This window comes from Hemiscyllium ocellatum, chromosome 43, assembly GCF_020745735.1.
Source record: "Hemiscyllium ocellatum isolate sHemOce1 chromosome 43, sHemOce1.pat.X.cur, whole genome shotgun sequence".
In the NCBI taxonomy this organism is placed as follows: domain Eukaryota; kingdom Metazoa; phylum Chordata; class Chondrichthyes; order Orectolobiformes; family Hemiscylliidae; genus Hemiscyllium; species Hemiscyllium ocellatum.
Window position 1 is genome coordinate 16,478,894 of NC_083443.1, and position 25,430 is coordinate 16,504,323.

A 25,430-nucleotide genomic window follows, 5' to 3' on the forward strand; every position below is an offset into this window, starting at 1 on the left:
TAAAACTGGCTTTGTAAACCAATCAGTCAGTTTGAGAATCAGGTTCCTCCAGAAAACACAGAAACCAACTGCAGCAGTAACACACTGACTGTGGCCCAGCCAGCACAGAATCAGTCGCCTAAACTGAGGAGATTCTAAATCTCCTGTTTATTTTTTAAAAATTTTTTATTTACCCCACACTCCCACCTAACAATGGTAGCACTTATATTTTCCCCAGCATCCATGTTAACAATGCTTCTCTAGTCCCTCTGTAATATTAAGACTCTAACAATGTAGCATTCTCAAAGTGTGGTCTCAACTGTGGGATTCCACATGAATTTAGACTGACCCTCTTTGCTTTTGAATTCTGTTTTGCTAGAAACAAGCCACTGCACTGTATTTGTATTTGTATGATTTGTTAACCTGTGCTTCCAAATTTTTTTTATAGATTTGAGCACCCCATAATGCCAAGTCTCTTTTATCCCACTTAGACACTTCTTCTCCACCCTCACCTCCCACCATGGAGAAAATGGCCTCCTTACTCTTTGTATCAAAACACACCACCTCGCACGTATCAATACATAAAAAAAACTCAACTGGATATTTGACAAGGCTGGAGTTTCAAGAGTAAATGCTGGGAACACCAGTGCAGGCATGGAGAAAGATTTCAAATGTGCACTCATCCCAAACATATGACTCCTTCCAAATCTGCCTTATGTTGTAAAGATCCATTTCCTGTCCACACAGTGTGTGGCTTACTCTTGGGCGTTCATACCGTCAATGGGGTAAGGGTTAAAAAAAGAGCAAACACGAACTGTCGAGTTTTTATCTTGGCTGGAAAATGAACTTTCCAGGCAGTTGCCCCTGCATTTTTCACAGTTGCGATCATCTTGCTTTCAAGCTGCTTCATATTAGAGCATGAAGAGTTTCTGTTATGGCTTTGAATCCCAGATGGCAAAGGCTACCAAAAGTGATACTGTCTCCTTAAGTTTGCCGTGAAATGGACTGGGCTGCAGTTGATATCATTGACCTTTTGAGTGAGTGGAAGGGGGCTCCGTTTGGAGCTCTGTCCCTGTCTGTCCATGGCTACAGGAACCGTCAAGTGTTTCAGTAAGCGTGACATGAGACCCCTGAACCGAAGCTCAACAATGTCAGGGATCAAACCCTGCATTGGTGTTTGTGGGATTAATCTCAAATGCAGAATGGGGTAAACCTAACAGGAACATCCATGTCTCCCTTTTCATTTCCTTCAGTCCCAAATCCTGCAATTGTTAGTGCTAAATTATTGTCTCAATTGATGCACCAGAGTGAGCTTTCTTCAGAAAAGTAGCTATTATAAAAAGACAATTCTCTTCAGAAATGTTAGTTATGGTACAGTGGAAAATTATATACTGTATTGTGCGTGTAACACAATGCACGTTTTAATAAGATCAGCTTAATATATATACAGCGCGATGTAAAAGAATGTGTTTGATAGCTCCAATTCCTCCACAACTAATGCCAGTATCTATGAGACCACTGCAACAGCTCGCCAATGTGCCTTCAGCAGCACCTTCCAAACCTGCAACCTGCATCAGCTAGAAAGAGAAGGGCAATAGTCGTACGGAAACCACCTACAAATTCCCCTCCAAACCACCCACCATCCTGACTTGGAACAGTTTGGATGCTCCTTCAGTGTTGCTGGGTCAAAATCCTGGAACTCCCTTTCCAACAGCACTGTGGGTGCACCAACACCACACGGAATACAGTGCTTCAACAAGGTGGCCCACCACCACGTTCTCAACAGTTCAACAACAAACACTGGTCTTGTTGATGCCCACCTCCCATGAATTATTAAAAATACTTCAATCTTCCACCACTAAAATCATTTAAGATGGGCCAAATCTTCTCCTCCTTTCAGTAAAGACTCTATGCCAGACAAGGGGATGAAGCAAGCACTAGGAGAAAGTGAGGACTGCAGATGCTGGAGATCCGAGCTGAAAATGTGTTGCTGGAAAAGCGCAGCAGGTCCAGGCAGCATCCAAGGAGCAGGAGAGTCGATGTTTGGGGCATGAGCCCTTCTTCAGGAATGATTCCTGAAGAAGGGCTCATGCCCGAAACGTCGATTCTCCTGCTCCTTGGATGCTGCCTGGACCTGCTGCGCTTTTGAAGCAAGCACTAACCCACCCAGTGAACATCTTGCACTGTAAAACGGACATGAAGTTTCAAACATGGTGAGTGCTAGCCCCTGAGCAGTGAAAGTATTAGATGAGGAAGGCTATGTTTAAATACACATTTTGTTTTCAGTAGATGAAGGGTTACATACAGTTTTGTTCCAGTACCAAGCCAATGAAGTACTGTATTCTCTCTCTCACTTTACTTCAGACAAAAAACTTTCCCATCTCGATTAATTACATACAGCAGCATCTAATTTGAAGAAAATCCCAAAGAATTTCAGCAAGGTCCAACTGGGTCACCCCATGTAAACTAGACTTCCACAGAGAGCCAGTGAATGAAATTCTTCACATACCTCTTTACAAAACACTTGATTTATGCGGTAACCTTGACCCGATCCAGTTTCCCCAACATACTTTCAGATGTGTTACTGTCTAAAAATGCTCGTCTCTTGCCTTGATTCAAGTGAAATTTACGACGGTTTAATTGATGGTGTTAACCCAGGCTAACTTGGCTGTACAGTACTCCAGTATCTAGCCTAGCTTCCAAATTTGCCACATAAACCAATCTCCCATTAGAAATCAGGTCCACAATTGTCTTTGTGCTAGTGAGGAAAACCCCTCCTTCTGTCCCCATCCAACTTATAAAGGCATACTCATTCCTTCACCAACCCCACCCTACTTCCTCCATTCACTGGAAACTCTCCTTCCTTGGAGTAATGACTGACCAATGCTCCTCCTGGTATTGTCTTCTTACTTAGGGTTCCATCCAACACATCTTTAGATATGTTATGCCCACAAAAATGCAGCAAAGCTCTGTAATAGAAGGTAACCACTTTGGCAAGAGGAACTGAAATACTCTATATGGAGTTTATACTCGCTGGTCTGAATACACACTGACATTTGCCACTTCAGAGCCATTGGACTAGTCCTGAGGCAGGTGGAGAGAAAATCTCAAGGCCTCAAAATGGAAAAGTAGAGAAGGATAAAGAGATCATGATTAGTGTCCTATGCCTTATGACGACCTCCACATCTTGCTGCTGGGAACAAATTATTATGGAGACTCAATTAAACTCTAGTTTTCTCCCCAACTTGAGTTATTGGCAAATAGCTATAGCAGGATAGTAAAGGGAGATGCAAGTGGCTGTACAGATTCATTTCCCATACGCCCCAGTTCTCTGCAGCAACCAACAACTGACTCTCCCAAACGTTTACCAGCCCACACCTTCAGTATTCCTTCCCACTAATGGAATCACTTCTGTCACGTTCTTTATTTTGCTGAAATAACCGTGACCTTGACAATCCAATTTCACACTCTCGTTCACAGTGGCCTTCAGAAGAAATAAATATTCTTGAAAACAGAGGCAAGCGCCGGTCCATTTCAATAACTCTTCCCTTTTCTGAATTCTCCTCAGACGTGACAATTGATAAAACTGTCCTTGGCTGACCCAAGGATACTGCAGAAAATCCCACAGGCAGAACGGTCGATTCTCACAGCCAGAATGCAGTCATATTGGAGGCAGTGATCCAAATTCTGATAGTTTCGGGCTGGCCACTTTTACAGGATTAAAAACTTCAAGATGAAATGTCTGGTCCACATCATTTTCTGGCTGAACTGGGTGGAAAAAAAATGCTGACTGAACTCTTCAACACATGGACCAGCCCTGCATCACTGGTTATCTATCTGCAAAGGGCCACAGGACATTCCATCAGTGCAAGACGCTGTTCCCAGGGTTGTAAAAGCCAAAACCAACAGCATCATGAGAAGATGGGCAATTGACTTTCTCAGAGCATGACTCAGCAAGTCACTCGCCTACAATGGTTCAATTGCTTTCTGACATAGTTTCACAGTGGAATCAAAGTGTTAGAGGGGCAGGGTGAGTGCATTGTCAAGAGTGAGGTGCTGGAAAAGCACAGGAGGTCAGGCAGCATCCGAGGAGCAGGAGAATCGACGGTTCAGGCATAAGCCCTTCATCAGGAATGGGGGCTTCATTCCAGATCCCTGATGAGGTGCTCATTCCTAATGAAGGGCTTATGCCCGAAACGTCAATTCTCCTGCTCCTCGGATGCTGCCTGACCTGCTGTGCTTTTCCAGCACCGTACTCTCGACTCTGATCTCCAGCATCTGCAGTCCTCCAGGGAAGACTTTCTCCAGGGTGACTGCATTAACACACAAGGCACTAAAATTAAAAAAAAGGACATGTTTTGCTTAGCAACAACAGTTAAAAAAATGGCAACAAAGCTGCTCAAACGCCTTGCCTGTTTTGAACATGAAGTTGGTACATCTAACATGCAGCTGCATCTGCCATTAATGACCCTGATGGCCTCAAGCGTTCTTTGGCAAGTGGAAATAATGAAACGGATTCCAAATATTCGCAAACTACCTTAAGCTTGACTTTCCCTGCATCAGTGCCATTCAGAATCACGGAAAAGCTCAGCAGGTCTGGCTGCACCTGGAGAGAAATCAGAGTTAACGTTTTGGGTCCAGTAACCCATCCTCAGCACTGACTGAGGAAGGGTCACTGGACCCGAAACATTGACTCTGATTTCTCTCCACAGATGTTGCCAAACCTGTTGAGCTTTTCCAGCAATTTCTGCTTTTGTTTTTGATTTATAGCATCTACAGTTCTTTCCGTTTCCATTAAGAATCGTGCTTACTTGAGACTTATATTGAAAAACAAAAGACTGTTCCATCAGAATATACAGAGTTTACAACATCTCTGCTGGGTAGAAGAAACAAAAAAGATTCATATTCCTGGATTCATTGCGTGGTATTAATTCTGTTCTTACTGCGTAATTTTAAACTGCTTCCTACTTTATTTGGATAACATATCAGATACAAGTAACCAGGTTAGCAAAAGGATTGGAGACTATTGAGACGGAAATTGATTAAATGACAATTGAACAAATGACAATTGAACAATTTATAGGTGGCCAAGACTATCTTTGGGTCACAGAAGATCGGGGTTGAGGATTGGAGAAGTGAAGATTGTTGAGTACTCTTCAGTGACAGGAAGTCCTGAAGCAATGTTTACCCTCGATAGGTTAAATGGTTAGATAGTGACCACATAATCTTAGAAGGAGCTGTTTGATGGCTTGCTTGGACTTCCTATATGTTAACAAGTGCTCTCCTGTTAAAGTATTATACTAAGGTGTGAGTGAACTGGGATAGATATTTATCTGTATAGAAACGGTATTACACACCCTGGAGCAGATGGGATTTTAGCCCAGGTCTCCTGGCTTAGAGGGAAGGACAGCCCAACTGTACCACAAGAGCTCGTTTGTGACCTTGGATACTACCTCATTGACCGTTTGAGAAACCTGACTAATTAATTCATGAAAACATATCCAATTCTCAGAAATAGACCTGGATGTAATTATGAGAGAAAGTGGGGATTGCAGATGCTAGAGATCAGTGTTGAAAGATGTGACACTGGAAAGACACAGCAGGTCAGGCAGCATCTGAGGGAGCAGGGGAGTCGATGTTTTGGGCATAAGTCAGGAGTGTAACTATGTCCAGTTAAGAGATGGTGAAGTCATTGCTCCTTTGTTGTAACTCATTGAGAGCAAGACATTTGTGAGAAATTATTGAGCAGTACATCATTCTCATGAAACTGATCTGTTTTGCTCTGCCAGCATATATTGTGGAGATGTTTGGTGTGCAGTAATGTGGCAGGTAAGTTTGTGCAAGGTGTAAACAACTGCCTTGGCTCAAAGTAAAGTTTCTCAAAATTCAAGTTCGACTTTTGGCTTCTATCGACTTGAACTCTTTGGTGAGACTCATCCCCAGGGCCGAGACAGTGAGCTGACTGCTGACACCTCAGTCACACGAAGAATGAGACGCAGAAAGACAGGCCAATATTTAGTGGTGCTTCCTTGCCAGAAATATTCTTGTAAAAAGTTGAAACAGCTTTTTGTTTAAAGCTAAAATGGGTTGAGTGGTAGCATCCAACAGAGCTTACAATGTGTGGCTGCGGTGTCAATGGAGCTAAAACAGTGAAACTGTGCTTGCATTGTTCCACTCCTCCTACCTCTGTAGTTAAGTCCTATTCCACAGCACGCCAACAAAAGCTTTCAAACAGCTCGGTTTTATGAAATTTCCCTTATATTGAATATTGCACAAAGGCCCAATACTCTAAAAGCTGAAGACGTAACTTTACACAGTTTTAAGGTAAGAGGGGAAGGATTTAAAAGGGACCTAAGGGGCAGCTTTTTCACACAGAGAGTGGTACATGTATGGAATGAGCTGCCAGAGGAAGTGGTGGAGGCTGGTACAATTACAACATTTAAAAGGCTGGATGATATTAGGAATAGGAAGGGTTTAGAGGGATATGGACCAAATGGTGACAACTGGGTCTCAATTTATCTAGGATATCTTGTCAGCATGGACAAGTTGGATCAAAGGCTCTGTTTCCATGCTGTATATCTTTATGACTCGATGGAGGCTGCCTCAGCCACCCACATACTGTTTACAGTTTTGAGATAACATGTATACTACAGTGGGGGGGCAAGTGGTTTCATTTAATTTAGCTGATGGGCAAAATTTTATACTTCTGGCTGACTTGTTTGTGGGTAATTGGTAAAATGTGCTGCACACCTTGCTTATCTATCCATCTGCACAATTGGAGCGTTTTCACAAGTGGTGGGCTATGAATCCAGCAGATCTCCTGCCTTTGTCCCAGTTGAGGGAGGGAGGCATTTAAGGTATCAATTGATCTCCACTTAATGGCCACTTGTCGCTATCTCCTGGGCAGCGATCTGAGGTTGGTGATAGGTTGGAAACCCAGGGAGTAAAATGGCTTGGGTGTTAAAGGGAAGAAAGAGGGTGTCTCCTCTCTCACTCAGAGGCCCTCACGAGGTCCAGACAGCCCTACATTTTCTGTGGTAACATTCCTACCCACCCAGGCCATTCTGCCTCCTGATAACTCTTGCCCCAGACCTGGTAACCAAGTCCCAGCCAGCACCTCCACCAAGGAGTGTTACTGGGGACTAGGTGCAGTCCCAACGGTGACCAGCACGACCGACGGCGCTGCTGACACCGAAGAACTGTCAGTCCGGATCTGATCCCAGAGTGGTGGGGATGTGGACGTCCCACCTCAAGGGTAATTAATACTCCCTGACTTAATTGCCCCCCTTCAAGAGCTGCCAGCCCAATCAGGATGCAGTGTCACCCCTCACAGTGGTCAGTGCTGAGGCTGGAACTCCAGGATGAGGGCACCAGAATGGTACTGCAGCCCTGAAGAGTCAAGTGCCATGGAATTAGGGTGCAGAGACAATGTTATTGCTGCAGGGCAGCCAAGAACACCAGAGGCTCTCCTAGCAGTCATAGAGCAGTCATCAAAGAGGGCACCATCTCCTCCCACAATCCCTACTAGCAATCTATCGGGGGGCAGCTGAGGTTTACTTGCCCACAAGGTAGGCGTCTCCCCATTTGGGCCAAGTGCACTCTAGCCTTTCTTCTGGCCAAGGACTCACTGGCAGCTGAATGGATGGCCAAAGTGCAATATGCCCATGGTAGTGTCCCACTCCTATCCCACCCATATTGCCAGCCCTCACTTCCCTCCCCATTGCCAATGATCGAGGGAAACCCTAGACTAATACAGATAAACAAGATTCATTGTAGGGAAGCTCCTAGAATGTCAATGACGCTATTATATCTGTCACATAACCAGAAAACACGGGAGAAACTCAACAGCTCAGGTAACGTCCGTGGAGGGAGAAACCCGAGTTAACGTTTTGAGTCCAATATGATTCTTCATGAGAACCATTTCCCTCTCCACAGACACTGCTAGACTTGCTGAATATCTCCAGCACTTTTCCTTTCATTTCAGAATTTCCAGCAACTATTGGATTTTGCTTCTATAATGAGGGTAATTCCTCTGAAGCCCATTTGTTTTAAAACAAGGAGTTTTCACAGCTCCCTATTTTACAGTTAACAATTTTTGAAGTCAGAACTGTTGGTTTGGGACAGGCCTGAGGAATTCCTAACATTTTCTGAAGGAACTCCAACTGAATGACATCAGCCCCACCACCACTGTGTTTACAACATGGAATAGCTGGCAGTGACAGTCCAGGTAAAGTATGCAATTGGGCCTGGGCATTTTGGGGTATCACAAGCAGACTCAGGAGATGGAGGAGATGATATTTCAAGTGCAACCCTTCTTCAGGACAGGGAGTGGCTGTGGGGGCAGCTCCAGATGAAGGGGGTGGCGGAGGCAAGGTGGTGAAGTGGAGATAGGTGAAAACAGGTAGAGGGTACGGCCTGGTTGGTTAATGGGAGGAATAAATCCAGTTGGTGGCAGGGAGGAGCGGAAGGGGAGATGGAGGGGTTGGGAAGGCAGTCAGGGTTTGGGAAGAGAGGTTATTTGAAATTGGAGAACTCAATGTTGGGTCCTCCGGGCAGGAGGCTGTCCAGGCAGAAGATGACGTGTTGTTCCTCCAATTTGTGGTGTGGCTCGTTGTGGCAATGGAGGAGGCCAAGGATGGTCATGTCGGAAAGGGAGTAGGAAGGGAATTAAAATGGGTGGTGACTGGGATGTCCAATCGGCCCCTGTGGGCCTGGCAGCGATGCATGGCGAATCGTTGCTTAAGTTTACGTTCGGTCTCCCCGACGTAGAGAAGATCATAGTGGGATCACCTGATACAGTAAACTAGGTTGGAGGAGAGGCAGCTGAATCTCTGTCTCACCTGGATGGACCGTTTGGGACCCTGGATAAGGGTGAGGGGGATGGTATACCCAGCATGGTCTGTACAATGAGAATGAAGCTTTTTATAGACATTTTCTAAACAAGCTGCATGGAGATGTTATTACACATCGATGCAGTAGGTGAGACTGGAACCAGTCCTCCTAGTTCAGAGGTACGGGCACTACCACTATGCTACATGATCCCCTTGGCGAGACATTTATACAGTACTTAGCCCAACTGGAGTATATCCCAAAAGTGCTAATGAAGGCCTCTGTTGAAGTGTTGTAGCGTAGGAACTAAAAAGTTAAGAAAAAGGAGTGTAAAACACCCCAGTTGCAATTACAAGATAAATTGCATTTCGTTAATTTCATTTCTTGAATGCAGACTCCCCACAGTGTATGCTTGTTGCTGGTGTGTTAATTAGTGTCAAGTCACTGTTGTCTGCTGTCCGTTAGTGATCCTGGCAAAACACACAGCACAGTTCACAGCAGGCAAGTGTGGACGTTATCAATAAACTGATAACATTCCAGAAAATAAAGCTGTAGTGGGAGGAGGAGATGCTGGTGGGATGTGTCCACCTCCCTCCCCACCTCACCTTGGTTTCTTAAAGGTTCCAATTCAGCCTGGGTTTTGGGTGGGGGTGGGGGGTTAGTCGGGCTGGCCAACCTCCTTTGGAAACCTGCAAATATAGACACCAAGAACATCAAGTCTACCCCACTCTCTGCAGTTGCTCAATAGGTGTCTATGAAGGCGAAGACAAGAGAAATGAAGCAGGAATATTAAAAACTCAAACCTGCTGCCTACAATAGTGCAGGAAAGAGGGACTGTACATGATTTTGAAAGGAATTTTTATTTTGTTTGTTCACCAGATATTGACATCTTTGGCTGAGTCAACATTTATAGTCTCCCTCTGAATGCCTTTGAGAAGGTGGTGGTGATCTTCCTTAACCACTCCCTTACTACCCGACGCCTGGAGGAAGGACGCCTCATCTTCCACCTCAGGACCCTCCAACCCCATGGCATCAATGTGGATTTCACCAGTTTTCTTATTTCCCCTCCCCCTCCCCCACCTTATCCCAGTTCCAACCTTACAGCTCAGCATCGTCCTCGTGACCTGTCCTACCTGTCCATCTTCCTTCCCACCTATCTGTACCACCCTCCCCCTGACCTATCACCTTTACCCCCACCTCCATCCACCTATTGCACTCTCAGCTACCTTCCCCCCAGCCCCACCCTCCTCCCATTTATCTCTCCATCCCTGAGGCTCCCAGCCTCATTCCTGATGAAGGGCTTTTGCCTGAAACATCAATTTTCCTGCTCCTCAGATACTGCCTGACCTGCTGTGCTTTTCCAGCACCACATTCTTGACTCTAATCTCCAGCATTTGCAGTCCTCAATTTTGCCAGATCTTCCTTAATGCCTGGACTATAGTTATACCCACAGCGCTATGAGAAAGGGAGAGGCGGTGGCAGTGAAGGGATGGTGATGTTGCTCCAGGTCACGATGCTGCATGCTTTGGAGGGAAACTTGATGATCCCATGTCTCTGCTGTCTCATCCTCATATGCTCACAGGAGGTGCTATAGAAGGAGTATTGGTGAGTTGATGCAGTGCACCTTGTAGATGAGTCACACTGTTACATTGCAGTACACACTAGGAGGAAGAGGCTGCTAGAGATGGTGAATGGGAGACCAAACAAATTGGCTACCCAGTCCTGGATGGTGTCAAGCTTCTTGAGTGTTATTGGGGCTGAACTCTATTGGTGGAGGATTTCAGGACTATAGGGCACATTTTAAAGGTGAGCAAAGAAAGATCTAAAAAAAAGAAACAGGGGCATTTCTTTTTAACCACAGTGAGTGGTTTGTGTGTGAAATGAACTTCCAGAGGAAGTGATGGATGCAGGTACACTTACAATGTTTAAAAGATATTTCTTAAGTACACGAATAAGAAATGGTTGGAGGGATATGGGCCGAGAGCAGGCAAGCGAGACTAGTTTAGTTTGGGATTATGTTCTGGTTGGACCGAAGGGTGGGTTTCCGTGCTGTATGACTAAATGGCTCATCCAGATAAGTGGAGAGCATTCCATCACATCCCTGACTTGTGTCTTGTTGGCGGTGGACAGGTTTGGGGGGGTGGGAGGGGGAAACGGGCAGGTAGGAAGTGAATTAATGGCTGCAAGATTTCTAACCTCCAGCAATTAGACACACAAGAGAAAAAAACTTGCGGTGCTGTGGGGATAGGGTGATGGAATGGGACTGACTACAGGGCATTCTTGTGGGTCACTCTGCAGAGACCCGTCGTGGACTTGGTGGCTCAAGTGGCCTCTTCCTGTGTCCTGTGTGAAGGGCTCATGCCCGAAACGTCGACTCGCCTGCTCCTTGGATGCTGCCTGACCTGCCGCGCTTTTCCAGCAACTCATTTTCAGCTCTTCCTGTGTCATTACCAACTTTGTGCCTATTACTTTTCGCATTGCAGCCAATTCTTTCTCCTGGAAGGTCAGGTTCAAAGTGATGCTGCGAAACAATAAAAAATTGGCAGAACTCCTGAAATTCCTGGCCATCAGGGTCAGTGCAAAGAGATGGTAGGTGAACGTAGATATTGGGTTAGACTGACAAACACTGAATGCTGGCTACACCTTTCGGAACGTCTTGTTAGGTAAGCAGAACTGGAGATTCAGGTGAAGTGTGGGTGACACCACTTGCTGGAATAACAGTACCACTTCTGCAAATGTAGTAAGAACATTTCCTTTTTAAGAAACATCACTCCCCTCCTGTGATCACCCATTCAGAGAGACGCAGGTATCTTTAAGAAAACCTGCAATTAATTCACACAGTGCAGTGAAATCACGTCAAGACACCACAACTTTGAAAAGGGAAAACACCCACAATGGGGAGTAAGGTTCTGCTCATCGAAGACCTTCAGTTTAAACTTCAGTTAAAGACCTGGGGTTAAATGGGCACAGTTGCGTTTTGTTGGGGTTCAGGATAGGTGGGAATTATGGTCGTTTTCCTGGTGGGGACACCCTGGTTTCTTTTCAGTTTACCTGCGCGATTGCAAAAGATCAGATCACATTTGCCAACACCAGATTTTTTTTGGGGGGGGGGTGGGGAATAGAGGAAAGAGTGTAAAACCTTTCCCCGGCCGCACAAATCCTGCCTGGTTAACATATTCATGAAGGTAACCACTGGCGATTAATACATTCACCTCGACACTGCTACAACCTTTGAACTCCCAGCGAAATTCCAAACTCGATTCATTGCATTTCTCAAACACTTAGGAAGTGACACCAACAGCTGAGTCAAGCATTCCAAACGGGAGGGGGGAATAAAAATTGCAATAATCTCTTGCCTGCTCTGCTCGCTAACGTGTTAAAGGCAGAAAGTTGGGAGACAGGGTTGTTGTAACTGAGAGATATACCTTTTGGTTGCTGGGGTGGTTTGTTCCTCTCTCTGCAACAGCACTGCCCCATGCCCCCGCTTCCTCGCACAGGTCTCTAGCGGGATGTCATTCCCTGGTTCTTCATTCAATCAGAGGGCTAGCCGCATGTGGAGTTGAGGCTTCGGACAGCCCTGGTGCTAGCAAGGGGAGAGCTGTCCCAGTGTAGCATTGTTCCAAGTTGTTGCAGCTTTGCATTCATTCCAGTCTTCAATCCCTCTCTGTCTGTCTCTCGCCTGGAGATCCTGCACTCTGTAGACTGGCACCCTCTCTGTCTGTCTCTCTCTCTCTCTCTCTCTCTCTCACCAGAGATGTACTGTCCAGCCCATCAGTAGCATTTGCAATACACAGGCTTGGCTAATCAATTGTAGAAGGAGTGGATTGTTAGAGGAGAGGGAGCCTGTGTTTATATCACTTCCCCCTTTCTCTCTCTCTCTCTCTTCCTCTACCTGGTAGAAACCTGGCTTTCCCCTCCGCCTTTCCCATTCCACCCCGCAGCTTATTAATTATGTCTCCTTGCTTTGAAGATGTGATAAACGGCCGCGGGGGAATTTAATATGCGTCGGCAGATGCCTTTTCCAATAGCTACAGGGCAACAGAATTTAACCAGCAGTACTGAATGAACTGCCTACTCCCACCTCCCCCAACCACAAGAAAAAAAACATCCATTAGGATCAACCCACTGGCTGTAAAGTGGTTTAAACTATACAGGGAACGACAATGGCATTACCTGGCCTCGATTATAAAGCTATATTAATCCCACTGCTCGCCTGGGGTAAGACCACAGCCTGGGTCGGGGTCGGAGTCACCGAATCCCTACAGTGCGGGAGCAGGCCATTCGGCCCATCGAGTCCACAACGACCCTCCAAACAGCATCCCACCCAGACCCACCACATCCCTGTCACCCTACATTTCCCATGGCTAACCCACTGAGCCTGTACATCCCTGGACACTGTGGGCAATTTAGCATGGCCAACCCCACCCTAACCGATACATTTTTGGACTGTGCGAGGAAAGAGTTCAGTGGATAATAATGGAACGATGTAGGTTAAATGGACATTAGGATAACTTCACAGATCGGCACAACATCAAGGGTCAGTATTGCGCTGTAACATTCTGTGTTCTATAAACCAGAACAAACCCACACAGACAAGAGAGAGAATGTGCAAACTCCACTCAGGCAGTCGCCTGAGGGTGGGATTGAATCTCGGTCCCTGGCGCTGTGAGGCAGCAGTGCTAACCACTGAGCTGCTGTGCTGGTATGCAGACTGATGTTGCTGAATTCATCACCTTCAGAAAGTTAGAAATCACACAACACCAGGTTATAGTCCAATAGGTTTATTTGGGAGCACTAGCTTTCAGAGCATTACTCCTGCATCAGGTGATTGTGGAGAATAAGATTGTAAGACACAGAATTTATAGCAAAAGTTTACAGTGTGATGTGACTGAAATTATATATTGAAAAAAACCCAGATTGTTTGTGAAGTCTCTCACCTTTTAGAACGGCCATGTTGGTATCAGTGTCATGTTTCCAGTTACATCACACTGTAAACTTTTCAAATAAACCTGTTGGACCATAACCTGGTGTTGTGGGATTTTTAACTTTGTACACCCCAGTCCAACACCTGCGTCTCCAAATCATCTCCAGAAAGGTCAGCTTCCGCTGATTGATCATATTCTCACCAAGCCTCAGGTACAGGATCTGGGCTGCTTTCAAAGAGAGGAAATGGAGAACCTAAGCCAGAGGCTGTTGATGCACTGGGTTGGCAATCCTCCAGGGTGGACCCTGGTACAATTGCAACATTTAAAAGGCATCTGGATAGGTATATGAATAGGAAGGGTTTGGAGGGATATGGGCCGGGTGCTGGCAGGTGGGACTAGATTGGGTTGGCATATCTGGCCGGCATGTACGGGTTGGTCAGAAGGGCCTGTTTCCATGCTATACATCTCTATGACTCTATGACCGCACTGGGGTCTTCCCGCATGGAAGACCAACCTCTGAGACACTGTTACAATAAGAAAAGTTGCAGTATTGAACTAAAAATATTTATTTTTATTACCTTTGACTACACTAGTTAAGACCATAAGACATAGGAGTGGAAGTAAGGCCATTCGGTCCATCGAGTCCACTCCGCCATTCAATCATGGCTGATGGGCATTTCAACTCCACTTACCCGCATTCTCCCCATAGCCCTCAAATTCTTGATGTCACAAGGAATTATTAATCTCTGCCTTGAAGACATTTAGCGTCCCGGCCTCCACTGCACTCTGCGGCAATGAATTCCACAGGCCCACCACTCTCTGGCTGAAGAAATGTCTCTGCATTTCTGTTCTGAATTGACCCCCTCTAATTCTAAGTCTGTGTCCACGGGTCCTAGTCTCCTCGCCTAACAGAAACAATTTCCTAGCATCCACCCTTTCCAAGCCATGTATTATCTTGTAAGTTTCTATTAGATCTCCCCTTAATCTTCTAAACTCCAATGAATACAATCCCAGGATCCTCAGCCGTTCCTCGTATGTTAGACCTACCATTCCAGGGATCATCCGTGTGAATCTCCGCTGGACACGTTCTAGTGTCAGTATGTTCCTCCTGAGGTGTGGGGACCAAAACTGAACACAGTTCTCTAAATAGGGCCTAACCAGAGCTTTATAAAGTCTCAGTAGCACAACGGTGCTTTTAGATTCCAAGTAGTTGAATTGTTATAAACAGAGATATAATTTGGTGGTGCCAATGTTAGACTGGGGTGTACAAATTAAAACTCACACAATACCAGGTTATAGTCCAACACATTTATTTGAAAGCACTAGATTTCAGAGCACTGCTCCTTCATAGGTGGTTGTGGAGTATAAGATCATAGGACACAGAATTTATAGCAAACGTTTACCATGTGATGTAACTGAAATTATATATTGAAAAAGATTTGATTGTTTGTTAAGTCTCTCAGTTTTAGAATGGGCATGTTGGTTTCAGTTCTTTCATGTGTAAATTCCAGAACTTTTGTAAAGTTACATTTTCAAGTGAACTTTAACAATACATGCCATGTTGGCCCAGATAATGCATTGAAGGTGTGAGGTGCCCTGTGTGAGGCTGTCTGTGCCCCAATGTTCAGACTGATTCTAATCGAAAAAAGGGATTTACAGAATCTTACACGGATTCATGCCACTTTTGAAAAAAATAAAATATAATTTTGCAAGTACAAATTCACCCCACAAACTTATATGTGTGTGTGCATATGCGTGTTTGTGCACGGGGTGGGGGTGGGGAGTGGTTATGAGTGTCTGTGAGAGAGAGAGAGAGAGAGTGTGAGAGCGTGTGTGTGTGTGTGTGTGTGTGTGTGTGTGTGTGTGTGTGTAAGTAAATGGGCATAAGTCTCTGAAAGTGTGTGTGTGTGTGTGTGTGAGTGTAAAGGGGTATACATCTGTGAGAGTGTGTGTGTGAGAGAGAGAGTGTGTGTAAAGGGGTATAACTCTGTGAGAGTGTGTGTGTGAGAGTGAGTGAGTGTGTGTGAGTATAAAGGGGTATAAGTCGGAGTGTGTGTGTGTGTGAGTGTAAAGGGGTATAAGTCTGTGAGAGTGTGAGCGTAAAAGGATATAAGTCTGTGAGAGCGTGTGTGCGCGCGAGAGTGAGTGTAAAAGGGGTATACGTCTGTGAGAGAGAGAGTGTGTGTGTGTAAAGGGGTATAAGTCTGTGAGAGTGTGTGTGTGTAAAGGGGTATAGTCTATGAGAGTGTATTGTGTGAGTGTAAAGGGGTATAACTGTGAGTGTGTGTGTGTGTGTGTGAGAGAGAGTGAGTGTGTGTGTGTGAGTGTAAAGGGGTATAAGTCTGTGAGAGTGTGTGTGTGAGTGGGTATAAAGGGGTATAAGTGTGTGAGTGTGTGAGTGTAAAGGGGTATAACTCTGTGAGTGTGTGTGTGTGTGTGAGAGTGAGTGAGTGTGCGTGAGTATAAAGGGGTATAAGTCTATGAGTGTGTGTGTGTGTGCACTGCTGCCTCACAGCACAAGGCACCCAGGTTCAATTGCCATCTTGGGCGACCCTCTGTGTGGAATTTGCACATTCGCTCGGTGTCTGCTTGTGTTTCCTCCGGGTGCTCCAGTTTCCTCACACAATCATAACAATATGCTGGTCAGGTGAATTGACCATGCTAAATTGCCTATAGTGTTAGGTGCATTAGTCAGGGGGTAAATATAGTGTAGTGGAATGGGTCTGGGTGGGTTACTCTTCAGATGGGTGTGTGTGTGTGTGTGTGTGTGTGTGTGTGTGTGTATACATGAAGAGACACACTCCTACAGACCTATACACTCACGCAAACCCTCTCTCATATGCTAACACATACACTCACACACTTAACCCCCTCTGCACTCACACTCACACACAGACACACATTCTCTCACAGACACTCATACCCCCCCCCCCCAAAACATGTGCGCGCGCGCACACACACACACACACGTGTTTGTGGGGTAAATTTGTACTTCAAGAATTACATTTTATTTTGCTCCAAAACTGCATGAATCCACGTAAGATTGTGTAAATTCCATTTTTTAGAAATAGAATCAGTCTGAACATTGGGCACAGACAGCCTCACACAGGGCACCTCACACCTTCAATGCATTATCTGGGCTGACATGACACCAATTATTAAAGTTCACTTGAGAATGTAACTTTAATGAAGTTCTGAGATCTACATATGAAAGAACTGAAACCAACATGCCCACTCTAAAAGATGGGAGACTTAACAAACATTCCAGTGTTTTTCAACATATAATTTCAGTTACATCACACTGTAAACTTTTGCTATGAATTCTGTGTCCTACAGTCTTATACTCCACAACCACCTGATGAAGGAGGAGTGCTCCGCAAGCTAGTGCTTCCAAATAAACCTGTTGGACTATAACCTGGTGCCGTAGTATTAGAGATGGAAATTGTGGAGCAAAGGTTAATTACACCAAGACACTAATAATAACTACTTGGTATGAAGGACATCCAATTTACTCACCGAGCTCTGCGTCTGCTGGCCAAAGAGGAGAAAGATTTAAAAGAGGCCTGAGGGACAATCTTTTCACACAGAGTATGTTTCGTATGTGGAATGAACTACCAGAGAAAGTTGTACATGCAGGTGCAGTTACAACATTTAAAAGATATTTGGAGAAAGTGAGGACTGCAGATGCTGGAGATCAGAGTTGAGAGTGTGGTGCTGGAAAAGTACAGCAGGTCAGGCAGCATCTGAGGAGCATAAGCCTTTCATCAGGAATGCCCAATCCGTCGACTCTCCTGTTCCTCAGAAGCTGCCTGACCTGCTGTGCTTTTCCAGCAGCGCACACTCAGTTTAAAAGATATTTGGACAAGTACATGAATAGGAAAGGTTGAGAGGGATATGGGCCAAATGTAGGCAAATGGATGAGTTGGACTGAATGATCTGTTTCCGTGCTGTATGACTCGGTGGTCTTTTCCCTGGGGTGCTGGACCCCAGAATTAGAGTGCATAAGTTTAAAGTAAGAAGGGAAAGATTTAAAAAAGGACCCGAGAGGCAACGCTTTCATGCAAAGCATGGCGTCTATGTGGAATGAGCTACCAGAGGAAGTAATGGAGGCTGGTACAATTACAGCATTTAAAAAGCATCTGGATGGGTATATGATTTGGAACGGTTGAGAGGGATATGGGCCAAGTATCTGCAAATGGGACTGGCTTAATTAGGCTATCTGGTCAGCAAGGATGAGTTGGACTGAAAGCTCTGTCCCCGTGCTTTATGACTCTGTATCTAAGAAGTGTTACCATCACAATGAATCAACACATAGGACCTCGAACTGATGGAACAAGGCACTAGCCCATTTGCCTGTGTATAGTATAAAAGCAATAAATATTAAGCCTTGTTTTCAGCCATCGAGCTCCCTTGTAGAAGCATCTAACAATAAAGGATTCTTTGTTTTGACAAGTTGAGATTTGTCAAATTGTTCAGCGGAAATATTTAATCACTTGCCAAGATGAATGTGTCAACCGTCCAGCATTCAGAGAAGAGCAGGGGTGGTAGAAATTCAGGCGTGTTGTGGTGAAATCCACAGAAATCTATCCAATCACAGACTGAGTTGTTATCTGTCTCCATTAACCATGGCAAGGTTCCCCGTCAAACACATGAGCACTTTCTTTGACATTTGGATGTTGACATTCTGGCTGCCTCATGTTTTCTATTGCCCCCTGCTGCTACCTGAATGGATTAATGAGATATGCATTCAGGTCAAGTCATTCCATGATGCTCACACGTCTTGTGCAGAATGTTGGGGACCCAAACACAACACAAGAACCCTAGGTACTCCAAACTTCCTCACAGGCCAGCAGGCTGCTCTCTCATTAGAGGGAGAAATGACTGGTGGTGCTTTAACCGAAAGGTCACCATGCCTCAAGTGAGAGGAGAGGTTGAGAAACAGAGATGATGACCCCAGCTGGGGATTGAATCCACATCATTGGCATCACTCTGCATCAGAGACCAGCCATCCAACCAACTACCTCCCTCTGTCATTGAATAAGGTCATGGCTGATTGGATTGTGGCCTTACCTTCACAATCATTCTGTCCCTGTAATCCTTGATTCCTTTGTCAGTCAAACTTAGTCTTTAAGGCAGCCAATGACCCAACCTTCACCTCCCTTGGTAAAAAGAGAATGTCATAGACTTTAACAACCCCTCAGAAGAAGAAACATCTCCTTGTCTCTGTCTTCAATGGGAAACCCCTTATTTTGAAATGGTGCTGCCGAGTTCTTGATTCTCACATTAGGAGAAACATCCTCTCAGTATCTACCCAGTCCAGGTCCCTCAGGGTTCTCGAAGTTTCAATACAATCACCCCTTAGTCTTCTGAACTCCAATGAATATGGGCCCAACCTTAATAAGGCAACCCCTCCATCTCAGGGATCAGTTGAGTGAACCTTCTTGGAAATGTGTGCAAGGTTGTAATATCCTGCCTTAAGTAGACCAAAGACATTTCAATAAACATTCCATTTAGCTTCCTAATTACCTATTATATCTGCATGCTGACTTTTTTTCTGGCATATATAAAAGGATCCCTTCGCATTCTGCAGTCTTTAAGTGTAAATAATATTCTGCTGTTGTATTCCTACCAAAGTTGACAAATCCACATTTCTCACATTATGCTCCACCTCTATTTTTTTTTGTCTGCTCATTTAGCCAATCAACGTCCTTTTACAAACACTTTGTATTCTCCTTACAATATGTATTCTTGTGTTAATATATTTAAGGCAATTATCATATTGGCTTCAATACAGTCAGCCCCATGACTCAAATTGTTTCTATAGTTTGCAAAGATTTGGGGTCCTAGCAATTAATCCTTTGGCATCCCAGTAGATACAGTTTACTTACCTAAAAGATAATTGTGGCTCTGTTAGTTAGCCAATTGTCTTATCTGTGTTAATATATCATCCCCAACACAACGAGCTCTAACATTTGCAGTTATCTTTCTTAGGGCACCTTATCAAAGGCCTTTTGAAAATGCAAAGGCTCTAATTCTATCAGTTCCTGTTTATCCACAGCAACTGGAATCTCCTCCTCTGACACTACATTCCTCAATAGTCCAAGGAGATGGCCCGAAACTGGCACCAACAGGCAACACGGCCTTTGGGACTCATTGTCTTGGCTGCAGAGGACGTGTCTGACACTCGGCTACATGTGCTGCAATTACTTCAATTCTTCTAATTCCCTACACCACCTGATGAAGGAGCAGCGTATCGAAAGCTAGTGCTTCCAAATAAACCTGTTGGACTATAACCTGGTGGTGTGTGATTTTTAACATGGCTTATTTGCTCATCTATCTCCAGTCTATGCTCTCATCCACACACACAAGAGGAATGAAGGTTGAATCCGTTGGGACAATTGCAAGCACCGATGTTCTTCTGGTGCTGCCTCCAAACCTACCTCTTTAAGCAGGCTGAGCACTGTCAGAGGAAACAACAGTAACTGCAGCAGCCTGCATTAACGTAGCACCTTTAAAATAGTAAGATGTCCCAAGATGCTTCACCAAAGTGCAATCAGACACTGGACCAACTGAGGAGAGATTATGGTGGATGAGCAAAGCATTTGACCAAAGGGGCTGATTTTTAAGAAGCACGTTGAAGAGGAGGCACTGAGGGAGGGAGTTACAAAGCCGCGCAAACCATCAGTCACTGTACTCGTGAGACAAATCATTATGTTTGAAGCAACTTGAGTCACATCTGTAGGAAGCTGATGAGATGATAAATAACTATGAGGCTACCATTCTGTTTAGGTTAACACCAGACAGGCTAAACACAAAATCAATCAGCTGCCAGAAAGCTAAAATCTAACTCTACTCATTTTATATTTGAGACGGATGGCAGTGCTGCGGCTGGGAGCTTGGCTGAAGACACTTAGTTCGCTTGGATGCCTCATTTAAGTCACAGATATTTTCTAATCAGCCTGTTCAGGGGTACAACAGTGCCTCCAACAAAACTGTGTGGTGAAGAGATCTTTTTCTTAAAGTCACAGGTTACAGCCCAACCGCCCACAAAACATTTTGAATCTGAAATTGACCGTTGGTCTGGCTAATGAGAAGAAAGTTCAGCAAACCTCCACGAAGGATGTCAAGAAGAAAACCATCAAAAAGCTGAGTGGGTGCAGAGGAGGTTTGCCAGGTTGATTCTAGAGTTGAGAGGGTTGGCATACAAGTAGATTGGGATTGTACTCTTTGGAATTCAGAAGAATGAGGGGGGGGATCTTATAGAAACATATAAAATGATGAAGGGAATAGATAAGATAGAAGCAGGGAGGTTGTTTCCACTGGGGGGTGAGACTAGAACTAGGAGACAGAACCTCAAAATAAGGGGGAGCAAATTTGGGACTGAGTTGCGAAGGAACTTCTTCACCCAAAGGGTTGGGGATCTGTGTAACTCCCTGTCAATGAGGCTACCTCGTTGAATGTTTTTAAGGCAAAGATAGATTTTTGAACTGTAAAGGAATTACCGGTGGGATGGTGGGGTAAGTGGGGCTGAGTCCATGAAAAGATCTGCCATTATTGAATGGCTGAGTAGACTCAGAGGGCCAGATGGCCTACTCCTGCTCATAGTTCTTATGTACTTAAGTAAAATGCCAGCGAAAAGCAGCAAGAAGAGGAGGAAGTCCAGGGAAGAGAAAGTTACTCCATCTACATCTACAAACCGATTCACCCTGATACCACCATCCCCTCCACAGGCCCTGAGCATCTTGAACCCACTCAATCATTTTTTTCGAACACATCACAGAAGCAGTTTCCTGATTGGCCCATTACAACAAGTTCAGCACCATCAGGTCCTGGGAGATCCAGACCGCTGTGTGCCCGCTGCTGCCCAGGGAACTGGCCAAGCATATCATGTCAAAGGGCAGAAAGGCAGTGACCAAGTATACCAGCTACTAGTGAAACACTCATATTGTACTGAAAAGAAACAACATGCGAACCACCAAGGAATACTCTTGTGTTTATCTTCCAAGGTTTATTTTGTAGAGTGTTAATCCAAATTCCCAAGTAGAACAAAGTTAATGGTAACATTGTCTGCACTCAGGATTTGCTGCATTCTTTGTTTTTCATTTCCCCTCCTCCCGATGCTTACCACTAAGATCTACAATAACAGTGCGCAAAGGTGGAGCTGCAATCGTTAATACCTAATAACATTTTTGTCAGGCAACCATCTTCCCTTCCCCCTCACAGCCCTCTGATGTACAGCTGTCTCTCAGGAGATCTGTGCGCAAACCCTTCCATTTTGTTTGGACTGGCTGCAAATATCAAGGTCACTTCCAGTGAGAACCCAAGAAGCAGGAAAACAGGTTATCTATCCTGTTGCTTACAACTCACTGCAACCTTTGTTCCAACAGTATGCCCTCTGCTTCTGATAATCTGTAGATGCAAAGGGATCCTTATGAAGAAACTCCTGCATTGAAATCATTGGTTAAAACACTATGTGTTTGCTGTTTAAAAAGCACATTTCTGGAAGATGGACATCATTGGTAAGACTGATGCTAACCTAACCCTTCAGGTGGTGGTGATGGTGAACCTTGTTCCTGAACTGCAGCAGTCCACATGGGGAAATTAGATTGGGAATCTCTGCATCTTCCTAAAATTTACTTTTTATGCATCTCTTTAGTATTGAAGGATTGTTAAAGGCATTGTCTTCGAGTTCCAACAACAAACTAAAATCCTGAATGTCCTATCAGGTTATAGAGTCATACATCATGGAAACAGACCCTTCAGTCCAACTCATCCATACTGGCCTGGTTACCCAAACTGAACTAGACACATTTGCCTGCATTTAGCCCATATCACTTCAAGCCTTTCCTATCCATGCACCTGCCAAATGTCTTTTAAATGTTGTAACTGTACCCACCCTACCATTTCCTCTAGCAGTGAGGTAGCAGTGCTAACCACTGAGCCAATGTGCTGCCCTGGATAGCATGAAAGATTGCATGGTCACCCAGCCCTAGTTTACATAGAGTCATAGAGATATATAGCATGGAAACAGATGCTTCGGTCCAACCCGATCATTCCAACCAGATATCCCAACTCAATCTAGTCCCACCTGCCAGCACCAAGCCCATATCCCTTCAAACCCTTCCTATTCATATACCCATCCAAATGCCTCTTAAATGGTGCAATTGTACCAGCCTCCACCACTTCCTCTGGCAGCTCATTCCATACACGTACCACCCTCTGTGTGAAAAAGTTGCCCTTTAGGTCTCTTTTATATCTTTCCCCTCTCACCATAAACCTATGTCCTCTAGTTCTGGACTCCCCAACCCAGAGAAAAGACTTTGCCTATTTACCCTATCCACACCCCTCATAATTTTGAAAACCTCTAGAAGGTCACCCCTCAGTCTCCGACACTCCAGGGAAAACAGCTCCAGCCTATTCAGCCTCTCCCTATAGCTCAAATCCTCCAACCCTGGCAACATCCTTGTAAATCTTTTCTGAACCCTTTTAAGCTTCACATCTTTCTGATCGGAAGGAGACCAGAATTGCATGCAATATTCCAACAGCGGCCTAACCAATGTCCTGTACAGCTGCAACATGACCTCCCAACTGCTGTACTCAATTCTCTGACCAATAAAGGAAAGCATACCAAATGCCTTCTTCACTATCCTATCTACTTGCAACTCCACTTTCAAAGAGCTGTGAACCTGCACTCCAAGGTCTCTTTGTTCAGCAACACTCTCTAGGACCTTACCATTAAGCGTATAAGTCCTAGGAGAAAGTGAGGACTGCAGATGCTGGAGATCAGAGCTTAAAAATGTGTTGCTGGAAAAGCGTAGCAGGTCAGGCAGCATCGAAGGAACACGAAAATCGATGTTTCGGGCATAAGCCCTTCTTCAGGAATCGAAGAAGGGCTTATACCCGAAACATCGATTCTCCTGTTCCTTTGATGCTGTCTGACCTGCTGCGCTTTTCCAGCAACACATTTTTAAGCTAAGTGTATAAGTCCTGTTAAGATTTTCTTTCCAAAAATGTAGCACTTCGCATTTATCTAAATTAAACTCCATCTGCCACTTCTCAGCCCATTGACCCATCTGGTCAAGATCCTGTTGTCATCTGAGGTAACCTTCTTCGCTGTCCATACACCTCCAATTTTGGTGTCATCTGCAAACTTACTAACTGTACCTCTTATGCTCACATCCAAATCATTCATGTAAATGACAAAAAGTAGTGGACCCAGCACCGATTCTTGTGGCATCCACTGGTCACAGGCCTCCAGCCTGAAAAACAACCCTCCACCACCACCCTCTGTCGTCCACCTTTGAGCCAGTTCTATATCCAAATGGCTCGTTCTCCCTGTATTCCATGAGATCTATTGTGATTATTATCACATTGCTGTTTGTGGCACTTGCTTTAACGAGGAGAAAGTGAGGACTGCAGATGCTGGAGAGTCAGAGTCAATAAAGCTTGGTGCTGGAAAAGCACAGCAAATCAGGCAGCATCCAGGATCAGGAGAGTTGATGTTTTGGACAGGACCCTTCTTCTGAACTGAGGAGGGGCAAGAGGGCTGACAATTGAGGAGAGTGGGACAAGGAGAAAGGTAGGTGGGATGGTGATAGGTGGGTGAAGGTAGGTGGTAATTGTGATAAGTCAGTTGGGAGGGTGTAGCAGATAAGTGAGAAGGGAGATGGACAGGTCAAGGGGGTGGAGCCAGGTCAGATGGCTGGATCTGGGATGGAGTGGGGAGATTTAGAAATGAGTGAATTCAATGTTGAGGCCATGTGACTGTAGGCTCCCGAGGCGGAAGATGAGGTGTTTCTCCTCCATTTGAGGGTGGCCTTGATTAGGTGGTAGAGGAGGCCCAGAATGGACATGTCATGGGGGAAATAGGAGGGGGGAGTTGAAGTGGATGGAAACAGGTGGGGTCGGTTGGTGCGTATGGACCAAAGATGTGCCCTGAACTGTTCTGCGGGCTTGCACTCGGTCTGTCCAATGTCGAGGCCACCACATTGAGAGCACTGGATGAAATAAATGAGGTTGGAGGATATACAAGTAAATCTCTGCTGGATTTGAAATGATCCTTTGGGGCCTTAGACAGAGGTGTGGGCAATGGGGTGGTGTTTAAGGGTGGAGGTGTGGGAAATGGAGGAGATGCGATTGAAGTCGTTGTTGATCACATGGAGGGAAAATTGTGGTCCTTGAAATAAGAGGGCATCTGGGATGTCTTGGAGTGGAATTGTTCATCCTGGGAGTAGATACAGTGGGGGTGGAGGAATTAGGAGTAAGGGATCGCATTTTTACAGCATTTTTAAGGGGGTTGGTGGAGTGGGGGGGGGGGGGGGGGGGGGGGGGGGTAGGGGGTGGTGTGTAATCAGGGTAGCTGTGGGAGTCGGCAGGTTTGAAACAAATGTCAGTGTTGAGTCAGTCACCGGAGACGGAGAGGTCCAGGAAGGGGTGGGAGGTATCAGAGATGGCCCAGGCGAATTTAAGGTCAGGGTGGAAGGTGTTGGTGTGGTGAGTGGACTGTTCAACCTCTTCATGAGAGCACAAGGCATCGTCAATACAGTTATTGATGTAGGAAAACATGGAGGCTGGTGCCAGTGTAACTGTGGAAGATAGACTGTTCCACCTACCGTCACCTGCTGTGCATTTTCCAGCACCACACTTCATCTCCTGTGGTGATCGCTTTGCGTGAATTGATTATCATTGGTTCCTACA

At 45.2% G+C, this 25,430-nt stretch overlaps 1 protein-coding gene across 2 annotated transcripts in view; it reads right to left on the reverse strand.

Moving 5' to 3' along the window:
- The window catches only part of LOC132834916 (rho GTPase-activating protein 22-like), a 411,982-nt gene that overhangs the window by 204,948 nt on the left and 181,604 nt on the right, over positions 1-25,430 (reverse strand). The window contains exon 1 of one of the 2 annotated variants that reach the window (XM_060854045.1): positions 12,234-12,627. The exons of the other annotated variant lie outside the window; for it this stretch is intronic. Within the exon in view, the coding sequence (XP_060710028.1) occupies positions 12,234-12,285 (52 nt within the window). The 5' untranslated portion in view covers positions 12,286-12,627. Of the gene's footprint in view, positions 1-12,233; positions 12,628-25,430 lie in introns of those variants that run through there. 2 annotated transcript variants of the gene reach the window in all.